Here is a 27,787-nt window from a genome sequence, read left to right as displayed (position 1 = left end):
CAGAGTCTATTTCAATTACCTCTTTCAAAGATATTTTACTCATCAGTTTCTCACAAAAATAACACTTTCATTAACCGAGGGGTAGTAATCATCTTCAGCCTAGATTTCTCTCATAGCCTTAGGGGAAAGCTATTATTACTTCAGAGTTCATAATTTGCATTATGTGGAATGAATTCTATGGGGCAAAATAAAAGATAGGTTAGTAGCCTTTTTCACCAGTATTCCTTAAGTGTGATGCCAAATGTGGTTTGTCATATGGCTGAAATTAGGTTGACTTCACCATTTTTGTTTTAAAAGATCAATTCTTCCTATTAATCTGTAGTGTTGACTTTTTGCACATGCATTCACCTGTCTATATTCAAATCAAGTGATTTGAATAGACTTTTTTCCAATGATCACACATTTAAGTGTCCCAAATAGGCAATTTTCTTTACTTAGAGTATGACTTGTATATTTAGTATAGTGTTCTTGGGTCTAATGAAAAATTCCCAATTATATTTGGTTTCATTTCCATCAAAATTCTCCTCCCCTCTTTTCAGGTGGATTAAGGTCTCTATCAGAAAAAAAAATACATTTTCTCACATTGTCTTAGCACCATGGAAGATTGGAATTATTTTCTTGTAACATTTCACTGTAACACTTGATACATTTGTAAACAAGTCATAAAAATTTATGAGTACAGGTTAACAAATTAGAGCCTATAAATATCTTCTTGTCTGTACCTTTGCTCCTGGTTTTTTATCCATGCCTGTAATACAGCCTTCCACCTTCTCATCAATCTGTTAAATCCCCATCAATTCCTAAGAGCCAAATTTGAGTTCCATTTTCTCCAAGAGACTTCACTAATTTCTCCCATCCACCCCCAGATTGTTAACATCTTTCAGTTGACATCCAAGACTTACCCTATTGATTTCCAAGCCATTGGTGATTAGGAGATGGCAGGCAGACCCATTTCCTGACAACCGTGTCACATACTGTTGAGAGTAGTCCTGAAGCTCCTCTGATAGTTACAGTTCAGCCCTTTCTGTACTATGGCTCTCTCACTCCCCCACTCCCCCCAACTAGGGAGGAGAGTAGGTGGGAGTGGAGGGGATGAGTGTCCTTGCCTTCAACAAACCTAAACTGTTTGGTAGAAAGGCAATGTTACTTCTTTCAGGGAAATCACGTCTGAATGATCTACCAGTGTTACTTAAGAGTGTAAATAAGCTGCAGGAAAAGGGAGACCATTGGATGTAATTTCTTTTAGTCTTTCAAAAAAAAAGACTTTGGTCCACAATAAAAGCTTAAAAAAATTGTCACCATGGAATTGAAGGGAATAGATAGGGAACTGGCTCAGAGATAGGAAACAGAATAGGGATAAGTGAGCACTTTTCTGGATGTTGTATAAATAGCAGGGTCCCCTAGGGAGAAATGCTAGGGTCAGTCTTATTAATGATGTGTAAAGCAGTACACTGTTTAATGTCCAAGACTACAGAGGATACAGAGTTTTTCTAGGTAATGAAATGCTAAGCTGATGAAGGTTAACTGCAGGAAAATCTTGAACAGGTTATTAGTGAAGCAGCTGGGTGGTGGAGTGTACAGAGCATTGGGTTTAGAGAGTGAGATGTGAGTTTGAATTTTGCTTCTGTCTCTTCTGGGCTGTGTATCCCTAGATAAGTCGCTTAACATTTCTCAGATGCCTTTCTTCATCTCTAAAAATGGGATAGTAGTTAACAATCAACTATTGTTGCAAACTATTATGCAAACCACAAAAGGTTAGGTGTAAATGATAGCTATGATTATTGTTATGTGGGTTACACTATGAATTTATATAAGATAATATACATCAAACAATCAATAAACATGCAACAAGTGTCTACTATGTATAGGTACTGTGTAAAGGGCTGGGAATACAAAAAAAGCAAAAGATAAGGGACAATGCAAATTCTGCTCAGAATATCGCGAACCTTATGATTATGTATCGTTAAGGATCAGAATCTTTCAATATTTTAAATTATACATATATCCCAATGTGCTTTAAAATCAATGACTTTTTCTAAAATTTTCCTGAAGACAGTCAGAGAAAAGAAATAAAAGCATTGACAGTCATTGACCTCAGGTTTTAGGAATTTTAGATTTCAAAAATGCTAAGATTAAAGAGAGACGTGATCAAATTATTAGACTATTCAAGAAGAAGAATCTAAAAAAGGAAATTTAAACTATAAAATCACAATATATCTCAATGGGAGGGGAAGATTTTTTTTAATCAGTAGAATTGAGATCTCTGATGAGCACAAACTTTAAAAGGATATGTAATAAACAAAAAAAGTGGAAAGAAGAAAGTAACTTGAAGGATAAATGAAGAGGGGAAGAAACCATAGGTCAAGATGGCTTATTAGGATAGTTCAGGAAGGTTACAGTTCAAGCTGAGTTGTGGTTTGCAAAATATATTAAATACAACCATATCTCCCTCCAAGTTTTACCCATTTCTGGGCAAAACAAAACAAAGGAAACCAAATAAAGCAAAAGACATACCCACTGAGGCAGATAGTAGAGCAGATAGCAGCCAGGTATTATTTGCTAGACTGGATTTAATTGTTTTATGTAGAGTAGAGAGAGACATACTGCATTTTTCAGCTTTAATGTATACAGTCTTAATGAGAATTGTCATTTATCAGATAAGGCAAAATAAAAATGAGGCAGTTCTTCATCTTAAAGAACTAATTTTCTGATAAGATAGAGCTATATGGAGATACATAAATATAAGGATATATATACACATAATATACTTTTTCCACACACATATATGTTATATATCTTATATCCTTATATATATATGTGTGTGTGTGTGTGTGTGTGTGTGTGTATACACATCTGAGATAGATAGATACATAGATACATGCATAGCTATATACAAATATATTTATATATACACACATATGTATATACATCTGAGATAAGAGACAGGTATATAGATAGATAGATAAGTGGATGTATTGGATGGATAGATAGATAGATAGAGCAATGAAACTAGTTTTAGTCTGAGTAGTCATGGGACAGTAAGATTGTAGAACAATCAATTCATTTTTTAAAAAAATTTACCAACTCAAATAAATTGATATAAAATAAATAATTTTAAGAATTCAGAAAAGCAATTTTCCTACTCAAAAAATGTCAGTCTTGCTATGTGAATATTCTTTATTGATGTTATTTTATCTGTAACATCCTTACATATATAATACATAAAGTATTATACTTTAGCTGTAAAGTTTCAGCTATTATTAATATTAAATTACAATAATTTAATATTAATGTTTTTAATGAAATGTACATAACACCAAACATTTATAACAATTTGCAACATCTACAAATTAAAAGGGGAGTTTTAGAAAGAGGAAAATTTTCAGAAGTCAGCAGGGCTTCTTCCTACAAGCCACAGTAACAACTTAATTAAATTGTGGGCAGAACATTCCACGTTTAAAAAAACAACCCAACAAAAACAATACTCTCTTTCCTAAAGTTAAGATGCTTCTCTCCTTTTTGAAATCTTTTCCACTATGCACCATTTGAGTTTGCTTTCATAACGTTTCATGTGTGAGAGGGTGGAGGTAGGAAGGGCAGAGGTGGTACCTTTTGGTTTTTATGCTGAAGTCATGATTTAGCAACACATATTCATAGTGGTCATTATTTAGTAAAAATAGCTAGCATTTATTTATAACTTACAGGCATCATTTCATTTAATTCTCACAACATCTGAGGTAGGTGTTTTCATTTTCTCTATTTTACAACTGAGGCAAATGAGACTTGGAGGAATTTAGTGACCAGGAATAGATATCCAGTAGTAGGATTTGAACAGAAGCCACCTGAGGAGCCTTAAAATATTAATTATGCAACTTAATCTAATGAACAAACTAGTAAGCAAAAATGAGAATTTTGTGGATAGTTCCAATACTTGAGAGTGATTCATCTTAACAAAAATGGTTTTTCTGCTAAAAACTGGAGGTAGATTTTTGGAACCATGCTCACAAAGTACAGGTTGCTTCTGGCACTTGTCCATATGGTGAAAAGTAGAAGAAAGTGGGAAAGATCAGGTTAACTTAACTGAAGCAAAGCCAAAAAGAGAGCAGAGAGATGAAGGAAGTAATTCAGACTGAGGTTAAACCAACAGAATAAAGAAAATTCCCACTAGAATTGATTGAGTGTTAAGCATGGAATGACTTTCAAATAGAGAAAAAAATCATTTCTATTACTGATGGAATTTACATTACAAACAAAAAAATACAACACAATGCATAGGAGAACAAACTATTTAAAAGTAATTTTTATTGATTTTTTTATTTGAGGACAAATTCAAGTTGATTACAAAATATACCAACATGTAATATATAATATGCCAGTTAGACTATTCAAGAAGGAAAAAAAGGATCTAAAAATGAAATTTAGGGGTGACTAGGTGGCACAATGGATAGAGCAACAGCCCTGGAGTCAGGAGTCCCTGAGTTCAAATCCATCCTCAGACCTTAATAATTCCCTAGCTGTGTGGCCTTGGGCAAGCCACTTAACCCCATTTGCCTTGCAAAAAATGAAATTTAAACTATAAAATCACAATATATCTCAATGGGAGGGGATGATTTTTTTTGGTTTTGTTTTTTTTTAATCAGTAGAATTGAGATCTCTGATGAGCATAAAGATTGCTTGAAATGAGTTACATTTCAACGTTTGAATTTCATTTTGATCAAGATTTTTTTTTTTGGGGGGGGAATTAGTCCTGTGATTTCATTGGCAGATGAAACTTTCAGAGAAAACAATCCTAACAATGTAGGGCGGCCCCTGATTTACAACTTAGTATCTTAGAGAGCTGACTGGGGCCCTGAAAGCTTTAGAATAGTCCAGAATCTCAGTGGCAGAACTTGAACCCAAGTGTTTCTTCTCCAAGATCATCACTTTGACTATGATCCTTGGTTTCTGAATAAAATATAAATTTCATTTGAACATTTTGTTCCAAGTTTTTTGTGAAGATTTGTTATAACATAAATCACAGAAATTCAAAATTTAAAAGAAAAACATCTCTTGGGGCAGCTAGGTGGCACAGTGGATAGAGCACTGGCTCTGGAGTCAGGTGTACCTAGTTCAAATCTGACCTCAGACACTTAATAATTGCCTAGATGTCTGGCCTTGGGTGAGCCATTTAACTCCATTTGCCTTGCAAAAAAAAAAACCCACATCTCTTTTTATTTATAAACTCTTCACTAAAAAAATCCTTGTTAAGTATAACTCAAGGAGAATTGAGGAATTTTTTAGCAGTAAGGATTGTGATTGGCATTTACTGGGGGCAAGGGGTGCTCATAACTAATGAAATCATAGATCACTATCATATTTGTCAAATTATGAAAGGTATTGTGAATATAAGACAGTCGGGCTTACCAATTAGGTTAGTCGTGGTGTCAGGATAATTTGGATTCAAAGGTGTATACCTTTGTTTATGTGACCATTAACTTCATGGCTCCCTAGGACTTTGGTGACTCAGTAAGAATATACATTAGAGAATAGTAGCCCAGTCTGCAGAGATAGTTTCAAACCTGGAAAATTCCTAAAATGAAACTAATCACATCAGACATATATATATATACATATACATATATATATATATATGTATATATACATATATATATATATATATATATATATATATATATATATATACACAAAAACACACAAGCAAAGTCACTTGATTTAATATTTGGAGATCTGACTTCAGATTCAGGAAGACATAATTGAAGTCACATCTCTGACTCAAACTGACCATGAGACTTCGGACAAGATTCTTAACATCACAGTCCTCTAAGGTAATGTTCTAGGCTATAAACTTAGGAGTATGTACTTTGTGAGAGGGGACTTCTTCACCTACACAAATGAAATCATAGCACTATTTCTACTAAGTGTCCATGACAGATTTTTTTTCTGTTTAGAAAGACTTCTAAGTTAAATAGAGATTTCCTATGAAAACTATCAATGGCTTAAAGAGAATATATTTTAAAATATAGTAGACCGCCCATATATCAGAAGGTGTAACACACCTTTTGTCTAGCTCTTTCTTTTCAGTCAAAGTCAATGTATTGTAATCAAAGTTTTTTCACTTATTCTAAATACTTGGTTATTAAATATAAAATAAAAATATTAATTTTAGAAGAAAATATGCATCTGTATCAAGCACAATCATTTTAATTGTTGATTTAAAGGCACAACAGTTTATTGCATGAGCATTAAGACATTCAAAGAATTTTATCCCATTATCCCATCACAGAGAAATCAGCATGAACATCAAAAAAACAAACTCCATGTGGTCTTATACAGTCTCTCTCTCTATATATATACATATGTATATTATGTATATACATATGTATGTATATATATTTATATTATATATAAATGAATGTCAGTTTCTACTCTAGTCGACTAATCAAGTACATTAAATAATAATAATAATAATAACAACAACAGCAGCAGCATACATAATACCAGGGATTTCATGGTATAAAAATAAAGATACATGATTTTCCTCCTCCCCAAACCTGCTGAGGATGCATTTCCCCACCCTATTTCCCAGTATTTCTTTTATGTATTCGTCTTCATCTGTGATATTTTCACTGGCTATTTTCAAAGTCACTGGACCTTACAGACTGAAATATACATAATTTTAACCTTTTCCGAATAGGGACTCCAGTGGTTAATCCCACATTGTATAAGAAACTGCAAATCCTGGGATGCAAGAGAAAAGATCTGGGCTCCTGGCTTAAATTTTGTCACTACCTACTTAAATAACACTGAACAAGTCAATCTATCAATCAATGGACAAGCATTTACTACTATTTGCAATAGGTACTACTTTCAAGATACATTCTAAGGCTCACACATAAATAAAAAAGATACATACAAGATATACAAAGAGAAGATGGAAGGTAAATGTAGAAGGGAGGGCATTGGGTCTCTCAAAAAAGAGAGTGGTTGAAGTAAATGACCTCAAAAACTCATCAGACCATAGAAAGCTAATATTCTATGGTCTTATGATTCTGTAAGTCTATGAAGTTTGATTAAATCTATCAATCTAGAAGCCAATTTTTACTCACTGTACTTATGTGGAGTTAAAAGGAGAGATTGGGGGATATTAAGTAACACTGGCTTTTGCTTCCCAGGTTCATACAAAAGGAGATAAAATTTCAAACACAATGACTTAAACTGCAATTAAGCGAAATGGAGAGTTCCCCCAATTTATGTTTCAGGCAATGCACAATTGATCTGAAGCTATTGCTCTTTAAAATTGTATACATAATTATATTTCAGTATCACATAGGAAAGTAATTTTATTGAAGTGGACAGCACAGTGGTCTGAAACATATATTGAATACAGGGAAAAGCAACTTTAGCAATTTAGAATATTTTCAGTTAGGGATAAAATTTGAGTCCAAGGTTTGATAAGTTTGTAAGTGTAATAAAAAAGTGTAAATATCTCCAGTGATAGGAAATAACAACTAGATTTAGTGGTCATCGTGAGGACAGAGAGGATTTTTGTTTATTGTGAATCCAGAGTTCATTTCCATTGACATGAGCACTCTATGGGCTCTTGAATGGTATATGTAACTTCTGAGCCATTTCCTGAGCAGTAGAGAGGCACATTCACATTTCGCACTCCACTTTCCCGACAACATTTGCAGAATCTAAAATGGCTATCAATATTGACATTGTAGATGGTAGCAGATGGGCATTTCCCATCACAAGAGGCAACGCTTATCTGTTGTAGAGAGGGAAGAAGAAATGTGAGTCCATGAGAAGTTCCCGTTTTACCATTAGTGAAAGAATGAGAGATAACCCTAAATTGTGCTATGTCTAAAATACCATTCAAAGATAACCATTTGAGGCGTCCAACACTCTAAGATTTAATGGAGGTAGGTAATGTAATGACTGCTCCCTGGTTAGGAGACCTGGCAGACTTTCATAATGGCCTGCCTCTAGCCCTGATGGCTGGTTGCAACCACTAAGAAGTCAGAACAACTTGGTGTCATTTTCTCCCCAGTCCCTTCCCTAATTCTTACAATTCTCAGATGTCTATGTCTGCTGGCTGATTCCAGAAAATCAGTTTTTTAAAAAAAAGGAAACATGATCAGGGTAAGTAAGTCAAAGAAAATTAATTCTCACATCAAGTGAAATAACATTAACTGGCACATTTGAGTCAGAAGAATTGTTAAATGATAAAGAAAGCATGATATGGCTACAAATTAATTGGATTGTAGCATATTAGGAACTACAAATAATGAGTCTATTGTAATCAAAATTACACTACTCCCCATGAAAGCCATGGAAAACTTAGAGAAGGCTCTCGAAATGGTAAATGAGTTAAAAAAAATAAGGGAAGGCTAAAGGAATTGGCTCTTTTTAATTTAAAAAAATAATTCCATAGGGCAGGAAATTCATTTAGTTGTGATTTCTTGAGTATAAGGAACTCTCAGGTGAGGAAATTTCCTCCACCAAATCAGATCATTCTTTTCAACTTTTAAACATTTTACTTAGGGTACACCATTGGTAAGCAATGTGCCCAAGATCATACACCCAGATCCTCTCTGCTTCTGGGTCTCTTTGTCTCTGTCTGTCTGAGTTCTCCTCCCTCTTTTTCTGTCTTTCTTCTCTCTCCTTTAAGGTTTCTGTTTGATGTTGGTGTCAGTTTCAGCAAAGAATAATTCACACTTTCACACATACTTTCTTTGAAGAAGATATTAATCATTTTGATTGAAGAATAATCCCAAATTGTGGCTCCAAACAGGACTACATAATATAATGGAGAGAACTCGATTTTGGTCAAGATATATGGATTTGAATCCTGAATCTGTCCTACTTGGTTGGATAATGAAGAAAAAAAATCAATTCAAAAATCACGACCTCAGGCTGTGTATCCATAAAATGTAAATGATAAAAACTTGTACTTGCCTACCTTGGAGCTATCATGAAGAAAGAACTTTACAAAGAAGTATCAAAAATATGAGCTATTATATATATATATATATTTATCTCCTGGAAACAAATGTCCACAGTTCAACAAGCACAATGATTTTGCATACTTACAGGACTTTGACTTGTGCAATCTTGTTTTTTTATGGTTGTTTTTACTGTTACTCTCTGGCACATTCTTTCTTCCCTTCTGCCTATTAAAATAGAGAAAATATTTGTACCTTCAACATATCATATTGGAATCTTTGTGACTTAGAATATATTTCAACAATTTCTTCGTACTTGTAATTTTGCTCACATCAGTTCGTTGATTTGCCTATATTACTTTTTCAAATGGCTATCATCTCATAGTAATTCTTATACAGAAGAATATTTTCACACTTTAGTGACTTCCATCTAGAGTGTTGAACATAGTTTTATGGCATTTAAAAGATTAAAGATAGCATGCTGAGTTTAGAACATATTCATTTAAATACACATCAAGTCAAACTTCTCATCCCATTTAGTGGTACTCCTTATCTCTACTGCCATACATTCTGCTAATAATTGCTTCTCATCACCTGGAATAGTATTTCCAGGCTGAACCGGATCATAGGAAGACATCCTAGAAAAAAAGGGTAGAGTCAATCTGAACATCTTTGAAACTCCCTCCCTGGGAGTGATTTTGATCATAATTGATTGAGAATACTCTCTAGCTGGGTGCAGGTTTCTGATTAGACCATCAGGTCATGTTTCATGCTAATCACCCAGGTGATTGCCATCTTCCATGAGGCCATATCTATGACTTTCTCCTCCCTACCAAACATCAAGTCTTCAACCTTGTTTCCATCCAGACACTTCTTTATCTGGACACCACTCTTTTTAAACCCTTGAGAGGATTGTCTCACATTTGGATTTGTACCACCCTTGCTTAGGACAGTGACTAAGAAATGGTATGGACATAATTAAAATTTATTTATTATGCATGCCTATGCAATGGGCATGAATGCAATAATACATCTGTGACAACTGAAGAGCAAAAATGTTGAACTCCATATCATTATTAGCATTTTATTGGTGCTTCTATATTTATGAATGAAAAGTTCACACAACAACACTAAAGTGCAATGGGTGCAAAGCAAGTATGGTAAGCTACATATGAATTCATAGGTTGTTATAGTTAAGAAGAGGTGACCTATGAACCAAGAAAACCAATTTATAAACAATTGAAATTGAAATAAGAATAGTGCAGCAGCTGACCCAGAGAGCAAAGGAGAAATCATCTTAGCCTGATAGATTTAGCTTCAGAATCAGTTCACATATGAGGAAAACCAGATAGGTTAGGTAATTATTTGTCCAAGCTAATAAGCTTCTAAGTTAAAAATAAGAGCCTGGAATTTGAAACTAGGTTTTCATGACTCCAAGTGAGGAGTTTTCAATGTTCACCAATGTACTAGAAACAATACCTGGAATATCCTCAAAGATATGTCTGATAATAGGAAGGAAGTAGCTCAGTTCAATGGATAAAGCACTGTGTATGGAGTCAGGAAGAGCTGAGTGCAAATCTGCCATCAGATACTAACTGTGTGACCCTGCACAAATCACTTAACCTCTCTGTTGCCTCATTTTTCCTATTTCTAAAATGAGGACAATAGTAATATAATAATAATAATACCTGTCTCCCAGGGTTTTTATGAGGAACAAATAAGATGTTGTTATAAAATGTGTAGCACAGTCTCTAGCAAAAAGTAGACACTTAATGCTTATTTCCTTCCTTAAAAAGAAGGGGACAACCCAAAGTACTTTACTGGTGACCTCAAGAATGTCAAAATATTTAGAGTCATAACTCCAGGGAGTTGGGGGCGATCTCTAAAGCAAGGGTGTCAAACATAGAAGCAAGTGCCACAAATACATACAAAAAGATCCCTATGGCTCCCATATTGACTTTGCTATAAAATATAATATCTATTTTCATGGTATTTTTAGTTATTTTGTTCAATATTTTCCAGTTTTAATTTTGTTTGGAATATATGCAGAAGTGTTGTGGGCTACTATTGTTCTAAGAACAATGTGTTTTATACCTCTACTCTAAAGAGAATGTGGATAAGAATTTGCAAAAATGAATGGGTACATCTATGGTCTGAGTTGAAATTTAGATTAATACAAGGAGTTGATCTCACAGATCCAATGCACCATTAATTAATCATAAAATAGTTTTTAAAGTGCTCTTAATGAAGCATGTGTCAGTAAAACCTGAATTAAGAGAAATAAAAGACTTTCTTTCATCCTAGCTACTATCCCCACTGGGTGACTTTCAGTAATAATCCATTTAACTTCTCTATATCTTAGTTTTTTGATTTGGAAAATAAGAGTGTTGGAATAGATTTTCTTTCTCTTTCTCCTTCAAGTCCTAAAATCCTGTGATTATAGAATTTAGTCTCATGCAACAAATCCACCATGAAAACATAACAGGGATGCAATTAATTCACTTTGTATACATCAAATAACTCTTTAAAACTCTATTTGTTAAGATGACTTCCACAGCAGAAAACCGTACTATAGATAGGTCTTGATATTAAATTTCACAAGCTTTCATTTATAAATACTTTCACAAGCAGCTGATTCAGATATGCTTTATCCTCACACTTGAGCAACAAACATTAAATAAAATAAATCTTTCCTTGAAATTACTAAATTTAAGATAAGTCAATTACAGACATCATTTTTCAAGTTAAATTCTCATTGGTTTTGTTCAAATTATATTTTCCTACTAGACTCATCAGAAAAGTCTGAGAAATAGAAAAAATATAGATGCAGATATATATATATACATAGATTATTAATTATTAATTTATATTATTTATGGTTTTTCCCTATGTATCTACCTCAGGGAGGAAAAGCTTTCTAAGTAAGTATATGCAGGAGTAGCATTTTCCTGACAGGATTTTGGGTATTCTTTTCAATTATACTTTTATAACTTGAATAAAGAACATTATACGGACAGGTGAATCTACTAAACTCCTCTTAATGCTACATAGATAATAGAATATTTTAAAATGCACTTTACCAAAAAAAAAAAAAAAGAAAAGGAAAACATCTACTTTCAAGTAGAATAAAAGTAAAAGCTATGCTGGCTGGGCACTTTCCCAAATAGAAAGCTCTAGAAAGAAGCATTTCTTCAATCAAGTAATTAACACTGATATCTAAGCTGGAATTGAGCCGTTGGAGGTTATTTTAGGATTGGGAGCTTATTATTTATTGTTCCGAGCTCTTGGCAGGGGATCAAAGAGAGAGTGAGAGAGATACGTCTCTCAGGGCTTTCACCAACAATTTTGATTTACATGTGTTGATCACTACTCTTTATTGACTCGTATGGCTTGGGGAAAAGAATAAATCAAAGTAATATCAGAACATGAATTTATCAGAATTTTTGTTTAATTAGCACATTCCTTTTCTGGAATATACTTTTTTTTCTGTAACTATATCTGAATTGTGATTTCATTAGTAGCTATAACTCCCAAACAAAGATACTCCCTCTACCAGTTCAAATTAGCATCTGCCTTGCAGCTTACCATCTTGGAGGATTGTTTGGGCTACTGAGAAAATGGGTATATGACCTGCCTCAGATCCCAGAGTCATACATTTCAGAATTGAAACTTGAACACAACTCTTCCTGACTTTGAGGATAAATCTTTATCAACCTTATTACATTGCCTTTCTCTTTAACCATAACATGTTTTATTATTCAACACAATTAAATTAAGGGATATCCCAAGTGTGAAGGTCTTCTAAACATAAGGGTCATAAATACATAATACATAAATAAATAAATACATAAAAATAAATAAATACATAAATGCAAGCAGTAGAAAGAGTAGTATGTGATTCGGATATGCTTTTTCCTCACACTTGAGCAACAAACATTATATAAAATAAATGAGAAGTTCTCTGTTCCACAATGTATAGAGCCTTGGATTTGGGGGTCAGGAAATCCCACTTAGACTTGTTGATTATAAAATGATGGGAAACTCACTTAACTCAATGGAGCCTCAGTTTGCTCATGTATAATTTGAGAATAATAGTATTTTTTAGGGTCCCTTATAAAAATAAATGTTAAAAAATATGCAAACTCAAAGTAGCATGTAAATATCATTTGTTGGCATTATTGTCCTTGTTGGTATAGCTTTTCCATCCTTATTACTGTCTTGGTTATTACTGTCATAGTCACCATTACTGTTATCCATCCTCATTATCATTGTGACATGACAATTTTGAATATTGTTGTCTTTGTCATTATTTTGTTGTCTTCATGATTCCTATTGACTATTAATATTACTTTTACTATTGCTTCATCATTACTGTCTTTTTCATTTTGTGTTTATCATTGCCCACATTGTTATCATATTTATCATTATTTTCATACTCATACTTATTGTTTCATTACCATTTTTTTGTGTTGGTAATCATTACAATTGTTGCTGTTATCATTATGATTGTTGTCTTTGTTGAATCTTACCAGTGGAAGTGAAGCATACAGATGCACTAAGTTCCACTGCATATAAAAGCCAATACTCTATCACAGGAGGTTTTAACCCCTTTCCTGTTATGGTTCCTTTTGAAATTTGAGGGAAGTCTATGGACCCTTTCTGATCATTCTTTAAAATATCCATAATTGATTTTAAATTTCAGTTAATTTAGTGAAAATAAAGATTTAATTTTTAAATCAACAAAGTTCGCAGACTTCCCTGAAATTTAGCCAAGGTTCTTAAAGGGTTTCACTTAAGAAGCTTGTTTTATATAGATCTGGGATCCTGGATCATATAGATTGAACATCTCAAGACAATACTAAAGTAGAAAACTGCTCTGGAATCCATAAAGAAATTCACTGGGTCCTTCCTCCCCCCATCTTTTACCCTGGTATAGTTGTTAGAATATACTGAATTTGGAGGACATTCCAAAAATCTCTTATTCTAATTCTTCCTTATGGCCTCAAGGTCATCCTGGGTTCCCAAGGGCTAGGCCACCATGATGCACAATGTTCTTGAAATCTCTACTCAGTTGAAAAGGCTTTGAAAATATATTCAGAAGCAAGGTTGTATCATTGTTTCTGCTGAATGAAAACATTCTGACCAAAGTATGAGAAAAAAGAGACTCAATGAAAGGATATCTGTCCTCTGTTCAAATCCCAACTCTGCAATTTGTTCCCTCTGTAACACTGGGAAATCAATGCATCCAACATCTGCTGTAAAGTGAGGGCATTCGACTAAATATCTCAAGTTCTTGTAGTTCTAAACATACAATCCTATTCATAGCCTTTTCTGATCTCATAATCTATTGACACTTTCTCCTTCCTCAAACTGTATGATTAAGTTGAATTGAAATTGAAATAAAACATATCATCTGTTTGTAGTTTTCTCCAAGACAGTATAAATTCCTCCAGGGAGGGGATCAGTTTTCTTTTCGTCTTTATATGCCACATAAGATCACATAGTAGACACTTAGTAAATATTTGTTGAATTGACCTGATTATAAATGAAAACAGAAGACACACACGGGAATTCCAGTCAAAATTAAGACAAATTCCATTAGACAAACAAAGTTGGCTTCATCTCACACCAAAGGGTGAGAGGAAATTTTATCTAAAAGATATGTGATCAACCGGGTGACTCTGTAAACTAGTGCCGCAATAAATCAGACCAAATAAGCCTCGTGAAACAATACTTTTCCATAAGAATACAGGGAAAGGAAGGTATGGTTGGTGGAATGTGGATTAATATTACATAGTCAAGGAAAAGAAAGCTCACTGACCCTTTGGAGTCATGTAACAGATATGATGTTTTTCCCATAAAGGGGGAACATGAACCTCTGTGAAGGAAGCATCGTCTTAGGCTCCAAAGAATGATGATTTGGAGACAAAGGTCACCCCAGAAAATAGGTTGGTGGTATTGATCAGAGGAAGAAGAGACTAGTGGTGGTTGGTAAAACCCTGCTGAGGTGGACATATGTCATCTTGACATGAACAGTGGGGAGGTAAGCTTGTCTATGAAATGGAGATAATGCTTGTACCACGTACCTCTCTTACAGTTCCTCAGATGAAGTAAATCTCAAAGCACTATCTATGTGTGACATTTGGAGAAACTTAATTATACTCCAGGAAAAAAATCCTAAGTCATAAACTGGTGACCAAGTGGAGCCAAACAATGTCACACATCATTAAATTTCCTTGAGTTTGGTGATATCAGCTATGTCCCCTGAATTTTAACAAAAGAATCATAGAACATTTCATCAGCACAAACTAAACTAATATGCAATTCAACATGTTATCACTTACAGATCTTGCAGCAGCCTTCATTTGTTATTGTTATAATACCTTCATTCTAAGGAGGGGAAAAAGGAAATAATTACCTAAACATCAAAATAGACTGTGTCTAAGTCACAATAATCTAAAAAAGAAGACTTTTCTGAAAGGTATTAAGAAAATTTGTAATCCCCATATTTTTGAAAAGAGAGAAATTCTGGGGGAAAGGGAGTCAAAGGATCAGGTAAATAAGCACATTTTTGTTTTATAAAATATGGAATTTGGGCTAGATTTCTCTAAAATTCATGTAAGCCTTGATACTGGCATATATGTTTATTGAATTTATGTGTGAACATTGAGTGGAAATATTTATTTAACCATAATCTAAAATATGATCCTACAAAATATACTGACATGTGTTTCTTATTAATAACAAATATTCGGTTTTAATCATTTTAAATTAAGCACAAACCTTTTTGCATTCAGTCTCATTAAAAGGGGGACAGACAACACTGTAGCCCAGTATCACTGCTCCTGCATCTGTCTTTATACACTCATATTTACTGCAGTTAAATACCCATGAATTTCCTTCCTGAAAAACAAAAATTCATAGCATAAAGAACTCAAATCAATGCACTTTTCAAAGGAAATGGTTATATTTCCTTTCCTGCTTGGTGAAGAATCATATCAAAATCAAGATACTTTTTAATAGAAAAATTACTGAAGTTTCATTGCTTCACAATGTTTTTTAATTTTTTCAATATTCCTTAAATCATTATAAATTCCAAAAAAAGTTATATTCCACAAATATAGATTTTAAGGTAACCAAGAGTACAAATATGATATGTAAGACTAAAAAGAGAAGAAAACGTCAAGTGGCAGTAAACCGTTCTCAATAAATCTGAATGGGTAAATGAGAAAAAGAAAATTTTAAATAAAATAATCTGGACATTTCATCACAGTGAACTTTCCAAGAAGTGAAGCATGAGATTGAAACCCTAAAAGCTCAAACTAAAATGTATGATCACTGATAAATTCATGAAGTGTTTTGTGGAAAATTCACTGATGTTCCTGAATCTGACACATATATATATATATATATATATATATATATATATATATATATATATATATATATATATATATATATATATATATTGTCCTTTTTATCCTTCAGTATCTCTACAAAACCAAAAATCTCCAAAATTCAAGCTTATGATTTTTACTCAATTCTGTTCTAAACTGTTTTATCTTAGACTTACATTGCAGTTCTGAGAGTTTGGGGGAAGGTGTCAAAACTACCAATAAATTGCATATGAATATACATATCTGTAACTCCCATGATCAATTCTCAGAGACTTAGATTACATAATTGGCCCGTGAATTCAAGTCTTTGTGAATCCAAGTCCAGAAGACTAACTAATTCAATTTAAATGACATTTATTCAGGACTAGTAAGAGTCTGGGGTAGATAAAGAGGATGCAAAGACAAAATGTACTATTTCCCACCTAGACTATTTTTTGCAAGGCAATGAGGTTAAGTGGCTTACCCAAGGCCACACAGCTAGGTAATTATTAAGTGTCTGAGGCTGAATTTGAACTCAGGTACTCCTGACTCTAGGGCCGGCGCTCTATCCACTGCACCATCTATCCACCCCCCATATATCTTTATTAGTAGAATTTAAGACTGGATACCTCATATATAAATGTTTCATTTTCAACCTTGAAACTACAGGACACATTCTTGCAGGTACCACAGCAATCATAGTCACTGGCAGAAGGAACATATATTTGGTGCTGTGTAAAATAATAACACATTAAAGTAAATATCAAATAAACCATGAAAACATTTTAAAAAACACGCACAGCTAGGTCCCAATTAGTATGAATAATGAATTCAGTGAAGTAATTGCATATATTTTAGTTTGTACCATTAGAAATTGTGTTAATGTAAAGTATGGTCATTGACTCCAGTCTAGCAAAACCATATAGTAGAATTTTGAAAAATGTGACCACTTCAGGAGATTCATTATTCCCAATAATCCAGACTCCCACAGCTACTACCTTTCAAAGAAATCAAATTAACCAGACCTGATAAGTATTTTTCCAACAGAGAATCCCTTAGACAGCATCTAGTACTACTCTCATAATTACATGCTTTCCTGTGGCAGGTAGACACTGTGAACATTGCATCAAATTAATTCAAATAATGATTTACTTTAAACGGTACTATTAGGGATGATTTTAGTGTCAACTTTGTATCTATTGATAATGGGACATCCAGTCTCCTGAATGTCCTGAGGGTCTACAGAGAGATAAGTTTTAGGAAATCTAGAACTGCACATATCACCATACAGCAGACAGTCTGCTTTAGGTCTATCATACAAAACATAATGGTCTATTTTAATTATTAAAAATCCTCTCAATCAAAAGCCTCTAACCTCTAAAACTCCAAAACAGTCACTATTTCAAACGTCAGATGACGTTCTGAGATTCCATTAAGTACCACCAAATAAGATGTGTGAAAAGCACTTTGAACATTTTTAAATGGCATATAAAATATGGCTATTACCAGAACCTTATTTTTAGAAGATTTCTTACCACTTCACATTCTTTTGAACAATTCACTACAGAAATATTCATGGCATGATAGCCTGTACTGTTATCCTTTTCTTCCAGGCATTCTATTGGATAACAGTAATCTTCTTCTAAATATTTTATCATAGACTCTCCAGGATTCAAGACATTTACTTCTTGAAATACACACACGTTATCCTTTTCTAAGGAAAAAAAAAACAACTTGTTAATAGGGAAAGGCTATAATAATTTTTTATTAAACAAAAAATGATATAGACTTGATTTATGATTTCATTGATAAAGGAACTTCTGTCCCAATGCTTATTATGCCATTTAAAGTTTTAAGAAGTACCTAGAACATGAGAAGTGACTTTCCCAGGGTCACACAATTAGGAGATCCCTGGCTTCCTAGCTTCAAAACAAGCTCTCTATTCATCATATTAAACTGTTTGATACCAAAAAAAATGTTACTTTTGTATTATTTTGAATTCTTAACCTGTCTGTTTTCAGATAGTGAATTTAGCTCTTCAATCATTCATAGATACCACACAAATGCCCTCCAATAATACAGATCACAATCAACTCTTCCTTAATTAATGTTCTTAAAAGAATGATTGTAGTCTAAAAGTTTATCATCGTACTGTTGACCTGATGATGAATATCTTTGAATTTTGCTAGATTGCTCTTCTTATAGAATATTTATTCTTTAACTGTGCTAAGGGAATGGATTGCTTTTTCCCCTTTTTGAAAGAGACACGTAAGAGACAGATGGCTTTCTGAATGGGAGCAGGAGAAATACACTGGGAAATAATAGTTAAGAAAAATAAAAATATCACCTTTAGGAAAATAATGGATTCTGAGCCCATGATTTTAATGGGATTGGAAACTTCTCAGAAGAAACTCCTTCTACCAACTCAAATTGGCACTTTCTTTTGCAATTTAATGTCTTAGGGAGCAATGGGATGTTAAAGGACTTGTCAGGATCATAGAATCAATATGATAGCTATGCATCCATAGAATCCAAGTCTTCCTGGATTTCAGGTCTCTATTTATTGCACCATATTATCTCTCAATACTAATTTTTAAATGTATTTGGGGGGGTTGTTGTTACATATATATATATATATATATATATATATATATATATACATATATATATATATATATGTTTGTGTGTGTGTTTGTGTGTGTGTTTGTGTGTGTAACTTTAAGACAGTTGGACCACCTCTATATAGTTGATGGTGAAAATTTCCAAGATTTTTAGAGAATAGTGTTACCAGAAAACAAAAATAGATTCTACTTTTGAATATTCACAGTCATTTCCCACCAAAACGGATACAGCATACCGACTAAAAATTATTTTCTGACAATCAGTCACTAAGTCCTGTTGATCCTTTCTTTTTCATTTTCTCTCTCATTCATCCCATCCATTTACTCTTCCACTACTGTGCTGGTCCAGTCCCTACATACCTCAAAAGTGACTTATTGCAGATGTCAGTGGTTGTTCTTTCAGCCTCCAGTTTCTTCCCACTATTTCAGTTCAATATGGGCTGCTATTATTCACATTTTTTGGACTGGACCTATAATTTCATTATTATAGATAACTCCTGATAAGAACACTTCCCCTACTAAAGAAGATGAGAATCTTCTCAGTTGTGTACAGTCGAATTTTCTGGAACATTGAGAGATGAAGTGACTTGCCTAGATGTAAGTGTGCCAAAAAAGACTTAGGGCTAGTTTTAATTCAGCAACTAAGATTTGTGGAATTGAGAGGAATTATTATTTTTTCTATTATATATAATAATATATTATTAAATGGGATTGAGGTTTTTCCTTTCTATTGCCTCATTCTGAGACTAGCTCCTGTGCTAACTACTAAAGAATAGTATTTTCAAAGTGCCAGAAATAGCATTCATAGAATAGAGAAATTAGGGTAAGACTGAATGACAGCAGGATTAATGAAAGATTTCAGAATCAGTGAAATGAAATGACCTCATCATTTTTATTTTTAAAAAAGGGCAAGTGGATTAATGTTCTCAAGTTATTTACATTCAAAAATAACCAAATGATTTTAAGAGAAAACAGCTCACATAAAAATAATTTAGATCTTTCTTAACTGTTGGTAATTATCCTCTTTGTATTTCACTTATTTATTCATTTATTATTATGGGGGAGGAGGGATTGTAAAAAAGGAAAGTTACCACAGAGATATTTCTGACATCCACAATCACTTTGAAAGGACTGATCTATTAGAGTGAGTTCTCCCTGTTAATTAAAAAGAGAGAGAGAGGGAAAATCAATAGACTTAGACAACACTTTTCAGAAAAACAACATATAAAATCCCAGACTCTCTGAGTCTAAGTGTTCTCATCAGTAAATAGGCATAAGAATACGTATACTCCTCCTCCCAGGGGATTGTTTTTGAGAAAGTACTTTGTAAACTACAAAATGAGCTACTTTTATCACTGTTACCCAAAGAGCATTTTTGGAAGTGCCCCAAACTCTTTAAGGTCACCAGGCTCATATTTTGCTCTATAAAATCATTCCTCAAGAGTCAAATTCTCTTATCTCCTACAAATTCATTTCCTTTTTCAAGACCTCAGATCTCACATAAAAATATTGATTAGTATTTATATGGTGCTTTAAGATGTGAAAAGTGCTTTTCATAAATTATCTCATTTTATCCTCACAACAGTTCTGCGATAAAGAGCTATTTTCACTTTTTTTTTTATAAGGGAGGAAACTGAGACTGAGAAGTTAATTGACTTGTCCAGGATCAAACTGACTGATCTGATTTTTAACTTAGGTCTATAATTCACATTTCTACAGAATTTCAAGATTTATAAATCTCTTTCCAACTACCCTGAGAAAATGTATTACAATTATTCTTATCCCAATATGAGAGATGAGGAACCTGAGGAAAAAGAGACAGAGTGATCTACCTATGGTCAGATAACTAATAGGTAAAAGAGATAGGAATCGTCTGACTCCAGGTCCAGCCCTCTGTCTACTTCAAGATGTTTTCTCTTCTATGTAGCACTCTATGGGTGTTTTACTTTTTTGCATTTATGTCCTATTTTCTGTTGGATTTATTTCTACTTATACTAAATCCCATTGCTAGATTATAAGCTCTATTAAGGTACGTACTATATCTTAATGTTGGTGACCCATGATTTGAGCATTTGCTAGGGTTGGGAAATTATATCAAGTCTTAGCCCTAGAAATCCAAATAAAACTTGATTTCCTTAATTCTCCAACATGACATCCTATATAGTTCCTTCTGTGTACCTATTCCATGATGCTTCCATTCCTCCCTGGTAAAATTATAGATATTGTTGAGTTAATTCATCTAAGAAAAGCTCCCTTGCCTGAGCTATCCATTATTTTCCACTGGCCAAGCTTCAGAGATCATTAGTTATCTTTTTTGGGGGAAAACACTTACTATGAACATTTCTATATAAGATGACCAAATGCCATGAAATAATTTTTCTTGTCATCTTTAGATGTATAAAAATTCCTCTATCAATTCTCATATTTATCTTGCAGAGGCAATCTGTGAACCATCTTTCCATTAACCTATAGCTTCCTATTGTCCACTCACTTCACTTATAACAAGGGTGAGGTGATTCAAGGTATCCAGTAATATGTGGACTACATAAATCTTAGACAAAGATCTCACATTTAAGTTTCCAACAGTTGATGTTCTTTCAGATATTTTAAAACTGAGAAATTCTTAGTACCCCAGCATTTTCTGCTACTTTGTCACTATCACTGTAGAAAAGAAACCTCAGAGGACAGTGATTTAGTTTGCATTTCCCTTTGTTTCAGGGATGACTGTGACCAAGCAATTTGTCTCTGTGTAGGTAGCCTTTTGGTGAAAATATTCTCCAGGCTTAATTTAGGTGGTCCTCAGAAAATAGACATTCTCTGATAGATGTAAAGCTTTTCCAGCATGAATCTGTCAGAGACTACTCTCTGTACAGGCAATCTTTGATAATTGAGAGTTTCTTGCATACCATGAAGAAGCATCCAAGTAGGATTTTTTCTGGAGATTATCCATATGAGATAATTCATTTAAATAAGCAGTGTCAATATCCTTTGCAAAAGTTAAACAAGTTTTACCAATGTAAGGCAATGAGTTTGACTAATTCAGTGTTCATTCAACATTAAGGCAATCAATCAGCATTTATTAAGGCCCTACTATGTATAATGGGAAAAAATGTTTAGCTACACGGTCTCTATTTTCATGGAATTTAGTCATTTGGTGACTTATTGAATGAAGCTACACTGTTCACAAAAGAGATAATGCTGATATCAGGAGTCTTTAACATTCCCAGAAATGGGGCTCAGTTGGTTATAATTATGTAAATTGAGGTAATAAAATAAAATTTCTCCATTTGAAGATTAACTTGACCATTACAAAGAAGGCTGGAGAATCTAGGTGATACAATGGATAGAGTGCTGGCCTGAAGTTTGGAAACTCTTCTTCCTGACCTAATGCTTCCTCAGACACATCCTAGTTTTGTGACTATGGGCAAGTCATTTCAAACATTTGCCTCATTTTTCTCATCTAGAAAATGAGCTAAAGGAGGAGATGGTAGACCACTCCAGTATCTTTACCAAGAAAACCCCAAATGATGTCATGATGAGTCAAACACAACTAAAAAAACCCGAACAACAAAGACTAACTTTAAATGGTTTTGGTGGATAGCAAAGAACACTAAATAGGAAATTAGGGTTCTTGAATACAAATCACAGTTCTCACACTTAGTTAATTTGTTAAGATAATTGATCTTTGTCTACCAAAGTTATTCCAGATGTAACTTGAGAGTATTGGACTATGTTTTCTTCCAGCTCTAAATCACATAAATCTATTTAAAGAACACAGAAGAACCAAGATGGCAGCAGGAGAACAGGCTTTCCTAGGAACTCTCTCCAAAATATTTCAAAAACCTTAATATTATGACTAACTAAATTTTCAAGAGATAGAACTCACAGAAAGATCCAGTGAGGCAATTCTTCAGCCCAAGGTAACCTAGAAAATAGCAGGAAGGCTCTGTTCCATGGGTTGGAGGGGGTAGCAGTAAGATGGAAAGAAGGAACCAGCATGGTCCCCTCAGTGTGGCTGTGGCCCTCAGCACAACCCAGATCCCAGGAAATGGAAGCAGGCCCATGGAGTCACCCAGCAGGAGCTGCCCAGCAGCTGCATCCTAAGTTCTCAGCCCAGGAAAGCTAAGGGAGTAGAGGGAGGCTGCCAATGTCTGTCTGCTGTCCCTGGGACAGAACTCTGGGGCTTTGACCACATTCAGACTCTGATCATAGTCTGGAGCCCCCATAGAGCAGGAACCTTCCTCACAGTTCCAGGGCAGAGGTGGGAGCTTGTGGCCATTCACAACCAAAACACAGACCAGGAGAGCAGTCAGAGTCTCATAAGACCTGGAAGGAACTGAGGTACTTATGGGGTATGTCCCAATAATACTCAAAAGCTCAGGAAGCACCCCAAAACCAGGCACAGGCTGGGGAAATGAGTAAGCAGAAAAAAAGAACCTGATCATAGGCAATTACTTTGGTCCCATGGAGGACCAAAACACAGACTGTGAAGATGAGAAAGTCCAAGCTTCTGCACCTAAAGACTCCAAGAAATATAGAAGTTGGACTCTGAAAATCAAGTAAAGGAGGTAGAAGAAAAATTGGAAAGAGAAATGACAGAGATATGGGAAAAAACATGAAAACCAAGTCAGAAGGAGATACGAAAAATACTGAAGAAAATAACCTATTAAAAACAAGTTTAGTCAATGGATAAAAGAGTTCAAAAAGTTATTGAGGAGAAGAATGCTTTAAAAAGTAGAACTGACCAGATGGAAAAGCTGTCTAAGGAAAACAAAAACTTCAAATGTAGAATAGATCTAGAGGAAGCTGATGACTTTGTAAGAAATCAAGATACAATAATTCAATATCAAAAGAATGAGAAATTAGAAGAAAATGTGCAATATCTTATTGAAATACAACTAGCCTGGAAAACACACCCAAGAGAGATAATTTTAAAATTGTTGGGCTACCTGAAAGTCATGATCAGAAAAAGAGCTTTAACCTCATTTTTTAAAGGATTTTGAAAGGCAAATACAGTTAAGTGGCTTGCCCAAGGCCACACAGCTAGGTAATTATTAAATGTCTGAGGTCAGATTTGAACTCAGGTTCTCCTGGCTCCAGGGTCGGTAATCTATCCACTGTGCCACCTAGCTGCCCCAACCTCATTTTTAAAGAATTACTACAGGAAAATTGCCCTGATAACCTAGAAGCAGAGGGTAAAATAGAAATTGAGAGAATCCACCTATCTCCTCTGGAAAGAGATCCAAAAAAAACCCTCCAAAACCCAGAAATATTATAACCAAGTTCCAGGATTCCCAAGTCAAAGAAAATATTACAAGCAGCCAGAAGAGCACAATACAAATATCATGGAAGTACAGTCAGGATCACATAGGATTTAGCAGCATCCACATTAAGTACTCATAGGGCTTGGAATATAATATTCTGGAAAGCCAAAGAGCTCAGAATGCAACCAAGAAACAGCAAGCCAGCAAAACTGAACATTCTCTTCCAAGGAAAAAGATGGACTTTCAATGAAACAGAGGAATTTCAAATGTTCCTGTTGAAACAACCAGAGCCAAACAGAAAGTTTGATCTTCAAGAACAGAACTCAGGTGAAGCACAGAGATGGTGGAAGAGAAGGGTAAAATATGAGGGACTTAATGATGATGAATTTTGTGTCTTCATGCATGGAAAGATGATACTGATGATACTCAAATGAACCTTCTCGTTTAATACAGAAGGAGCTTATATAGACAAAGCACAGGAGAGAATTGAATTTGAAGATATAATATATTGAAAAATAAAGTCAATGAGTGGAAAGGAAATGTACTGGGAGAAAGAGAAAGGAGAGGTAGAATAGGCTAAAAATTTTCACGTAAAAGATTCAAAAATAGCTTTTGCAATGGTATGGAAGGGATGGAGGTGAGGGGGAATGAGGGAGCCTTCATTCTCATTGGAAATGACTCAGAGAGGGAGTGGAGCCAAGATGGCAGCATGAAAGCAGCATTTCCCAGCAACTCTTTCCCAGGGAACTCCAAAAGCTGTCAAATTGTGAGTCTAACCAAAATTTAGAGGGGCAGAACCCACAGGAAGACTGAGTGATACATTTTCCCAGTCCAATATTACTTAGAAGTTCCATGGAAAAGGTATGTTTCACCAGGACTAGGAGTTGGAAAAAGCCCGGATCATAGCACAGCCACAGCCCAGGAACAGCTTGAAGGGGGCGGGGAAAGAATTCTACTAGACCAGAATGAGTTTGTAGTGAAGAACTCTGGCAGCAGAACCTGTAGTGAGAATTTGGAGAAACCAGCCTGCACCTCCAGAGCACAGTCCACAGAGGGTAAGGGGGTCAGGGGAGACTGCAAAAATTTCTATAATCCCCCTAGGGTCAGGACTCTGCTGCTTGCCCACACTCAGATCCAGATTGCAGTTTGGGCTTCCATACCAAGATAGCCCAGCAGGCCTCTTCCTTATAGCCCCTGGGCAGAGGGTAGTGATGTAGTCATCTACATATCAAAGCACAGGCAAGAGCATAAGACTTTGGAGGAATAAAGGTCCCAGTGGGGTGACCCCTGAAAAGTACCAAAGTCTTGGAAGAGCTGTAAATTAGTCTTGGGCAGAGGAAATAAGTAAACAATAGAAAATGAAGAATCTGACCATAGAAAATTATTTTAGCCCCAAGGAAGATCAAAACACATACTCAGATGATGACAAAAATCAAAGCTTCCATATCCAAAACTTCCCAAAGAAATAGAAAATGAGCTCAGACTATGGATGAGCTCAAAAATACTTTGAAAAGCAATTAAGGGAGGTAGAGGAAAAATTGGGAGGAGAAATGAGAACAATGCAGAAAAATGAAAACTAAATCAACAGTTTGGTGAAAGAAATACAAAAAAATACTGAATAAAATAATATGTCAAGAAACCAGTTTAGGTCAAATGGAAAAGGCAAAACAAAAGGCAAATGAGGAGAATCATGCCTTAAAAAGAAGAATTGTCCACCTGGAAAAGGAGAATAAAAAAGCTCTCTGAAGAAAATAACTCCTTCAAATACAGAATGGAAATAAAGGAAGCTGATGACTTTGCAAGAAATCAGGAAGAAATAAAATTCTTTCAAAAAGCCAAAAATTAGAAGAAAATATGAAATATCTCTTTGGAGAAACAACAGACCTTGAAAATAGATCCAGAAGAAATAATTTAAAAATTATTGTGCTACCTGAAAGTCATGACCAGGAAAATTGCCTAGACTTCATTTTTCAAGAAATAATACAGCAAAATTGCCCTGAGATCCTAGAAGCAGAGGGTAAAATAGAAATAGAGAGAATTCACTGGTCACTTCCTGAAAGAGATCCCAAAAGAGAAACTTCCAGAAATATTATAGCCAAATTCCAAAACTCCCAAATCAAAGAGGAAATTGTAAAAGCTGCCAGAAAGAAGCAATTCAACCACTGAGGCTCCATAGTCAGGATTACACAGGATCTGACAGTATCTACATTAAGGGTTAGTAGGGCTTGGAATACAATATTCTGGAAGGCAAAATATCTTGGTTTACAACTGAGAATCAACTACCCAGCAAAACTGAACATCCTCTTTCAGGAGAAAAGATGGACTTTCCATGAAATGGGACTTTCAAACTTTCCTATTGAAACAACCAGAGCTGAACAGAAAGTTTGATCTCCAAGTATAGGACCCTGGTGAACCATAGAGGGGGGTGCATAAGAAGGACTAACTATGAGGAACTTGATGATGTTGAGCTGTTTGTATTTCTGCATGGGAAGAAGATATTGATAACTCATATGAATTTTCTCATTTATAAGAGCTGTTAGAAGGAGCATATATAGAAAGGACATAGGAAGGAGTAGAATATAATGTTATAATATAGTAAAAAGATGGGAGTCAATGGGTGATAAAGGAAAATACTTGGAGGAAGGGAAAGGAGAAGAAGAAGCTAAGAAATTTCACATAAGAGTCAAAAAAAAAGCTTTTTTAATAAAGTGGAATGGGGGAAGGCAAGTGGAAATGAGTGAGCCTTTCTTCTCATCAGAAATGACTCAGAGGGGAAATAACATACACACTTGATAGGATATATAAATCTATCTTACCCTAGAGAAAAAAACGAGAAGAAAGGTATGGGATAAGGGGGACTTGGGGGAGCGGAGGGGAGATAGGTACTAGAAGAGATGGAAGATTGTGGGAGAGGGTACTCAAATATAACACGATTTTGGATGGCCTGGATGAAAGGAGAGAGAGAATAGAATAAATGAGAGTGGGGAGAAATAGAGCATAGATATAGCTAGTAATAGCAACTGTGGGGAAAAATATCGAAGCAACTTCTCTGGTGGACTTATGATAAAGAAAGCAACTCACCCCAGAGACAGAATCATTGGAATCTGAACACAGACTGAAGTACATTTTTTTTATCTCTCTCACTATTCTTGAGGTTTCTCATCTTCCTGGGGAGAGGGAGTTTATGTTTACTCATAACAAATTTATTGTAATAATATAAAATAAATATAGGGGAAAACAGAAATGGTTCAGAGAGGAAACAGCATACACACTCAATAGGGTATAGACATCAAGAAGAAAAAGAAGAGAAAGGGGACAGGGGAAGGTTAGGGGAGATATAGGTGATCTTTTTTAGTTTTTTGTAAGGTGCTGGGATTAGGTGGTCTGTCTGGGTCACTGGGCTGGGTGGTCCCTGGGTCTCTCGGTTGGGATGTAGGCTTGGGGCCTCCTTGTCCCAGAGCCACTGCTCTATCCCCTGCACCACTCAGCTACCACACAGCACATTTTAGGAGAGGGACAGAATGAAAGGAGAGAGAAAATAGATGGCAGTGGGGAGGAATGGATGGAGGAAATTACAATCA

The 27,787-nt window shown here is 34.7% G+C and overlaps 1 protein-coding gene across 1 annotated transcript in view; it reads right to left on the bottom strand.

The window, feature by feature from the left end:
- Positions 1–4,326: 4,326 nt before the first annotated feature.
- The window catches only part of OTOGL (otogelin like), a 228,740-nt gene continuing 205,279 nt past the window's right edge, over positions 4,327–27,787 (bottom strand). Inside the window, exons 52-58 of the mRNA XM_074226513.1 lie at positions 20,034–20,097; positions 17,857–18,035; positions 16,951–17,052; positions 15,729–15,848; positions 15,290–15,335; positions 9,094–9,173; positions 4,327–7,768 (exon numbers count right to left, since the gene is read on the bottom strand). Of these exons, the coding sequence (XP_074082614.1) occupies positions 7,568–7,768; positions 9,094–9,173; positions 15,290–15,335; positions 15,729–15,848; positions 16,951–17,052; positions 17,857–18,035; positions 20,034–20,097 (792 nt within the window). The 3' untranslated portion in view covers positions 4,327–7,567. The remainder of the gene's footprint in view (positions 7,769–9,093; positions 9,174–15,289; positions 15,336–15,728; positions 15,849–16,950; positions 17,053–17,856; positions 18,036–20,033; positions 20,098–27,787) is intronic.

Source organism: Macrotis lagotis, chromosome 2 (genome assembly GCF_037893015.1).
Source record: "Macrotis lagotis isolate mMagLag1 chromosome 2, bilby.v1.9.chrom.fasta, whole genome shotgun sequence".
Classification (NCBI taxonomy): domain Eukaryota; kingdom Metazoa; phylum Chordata; class Mammalia; order Peramelemorphia; family Peramelidae; genus Macrotis; species Macrotis lagotis.
The sequence above is the reverse complement of the archived record's forward strand: the minus strand, read 5'-3'. Positions and strand labels throughout refer to the sequence as shown.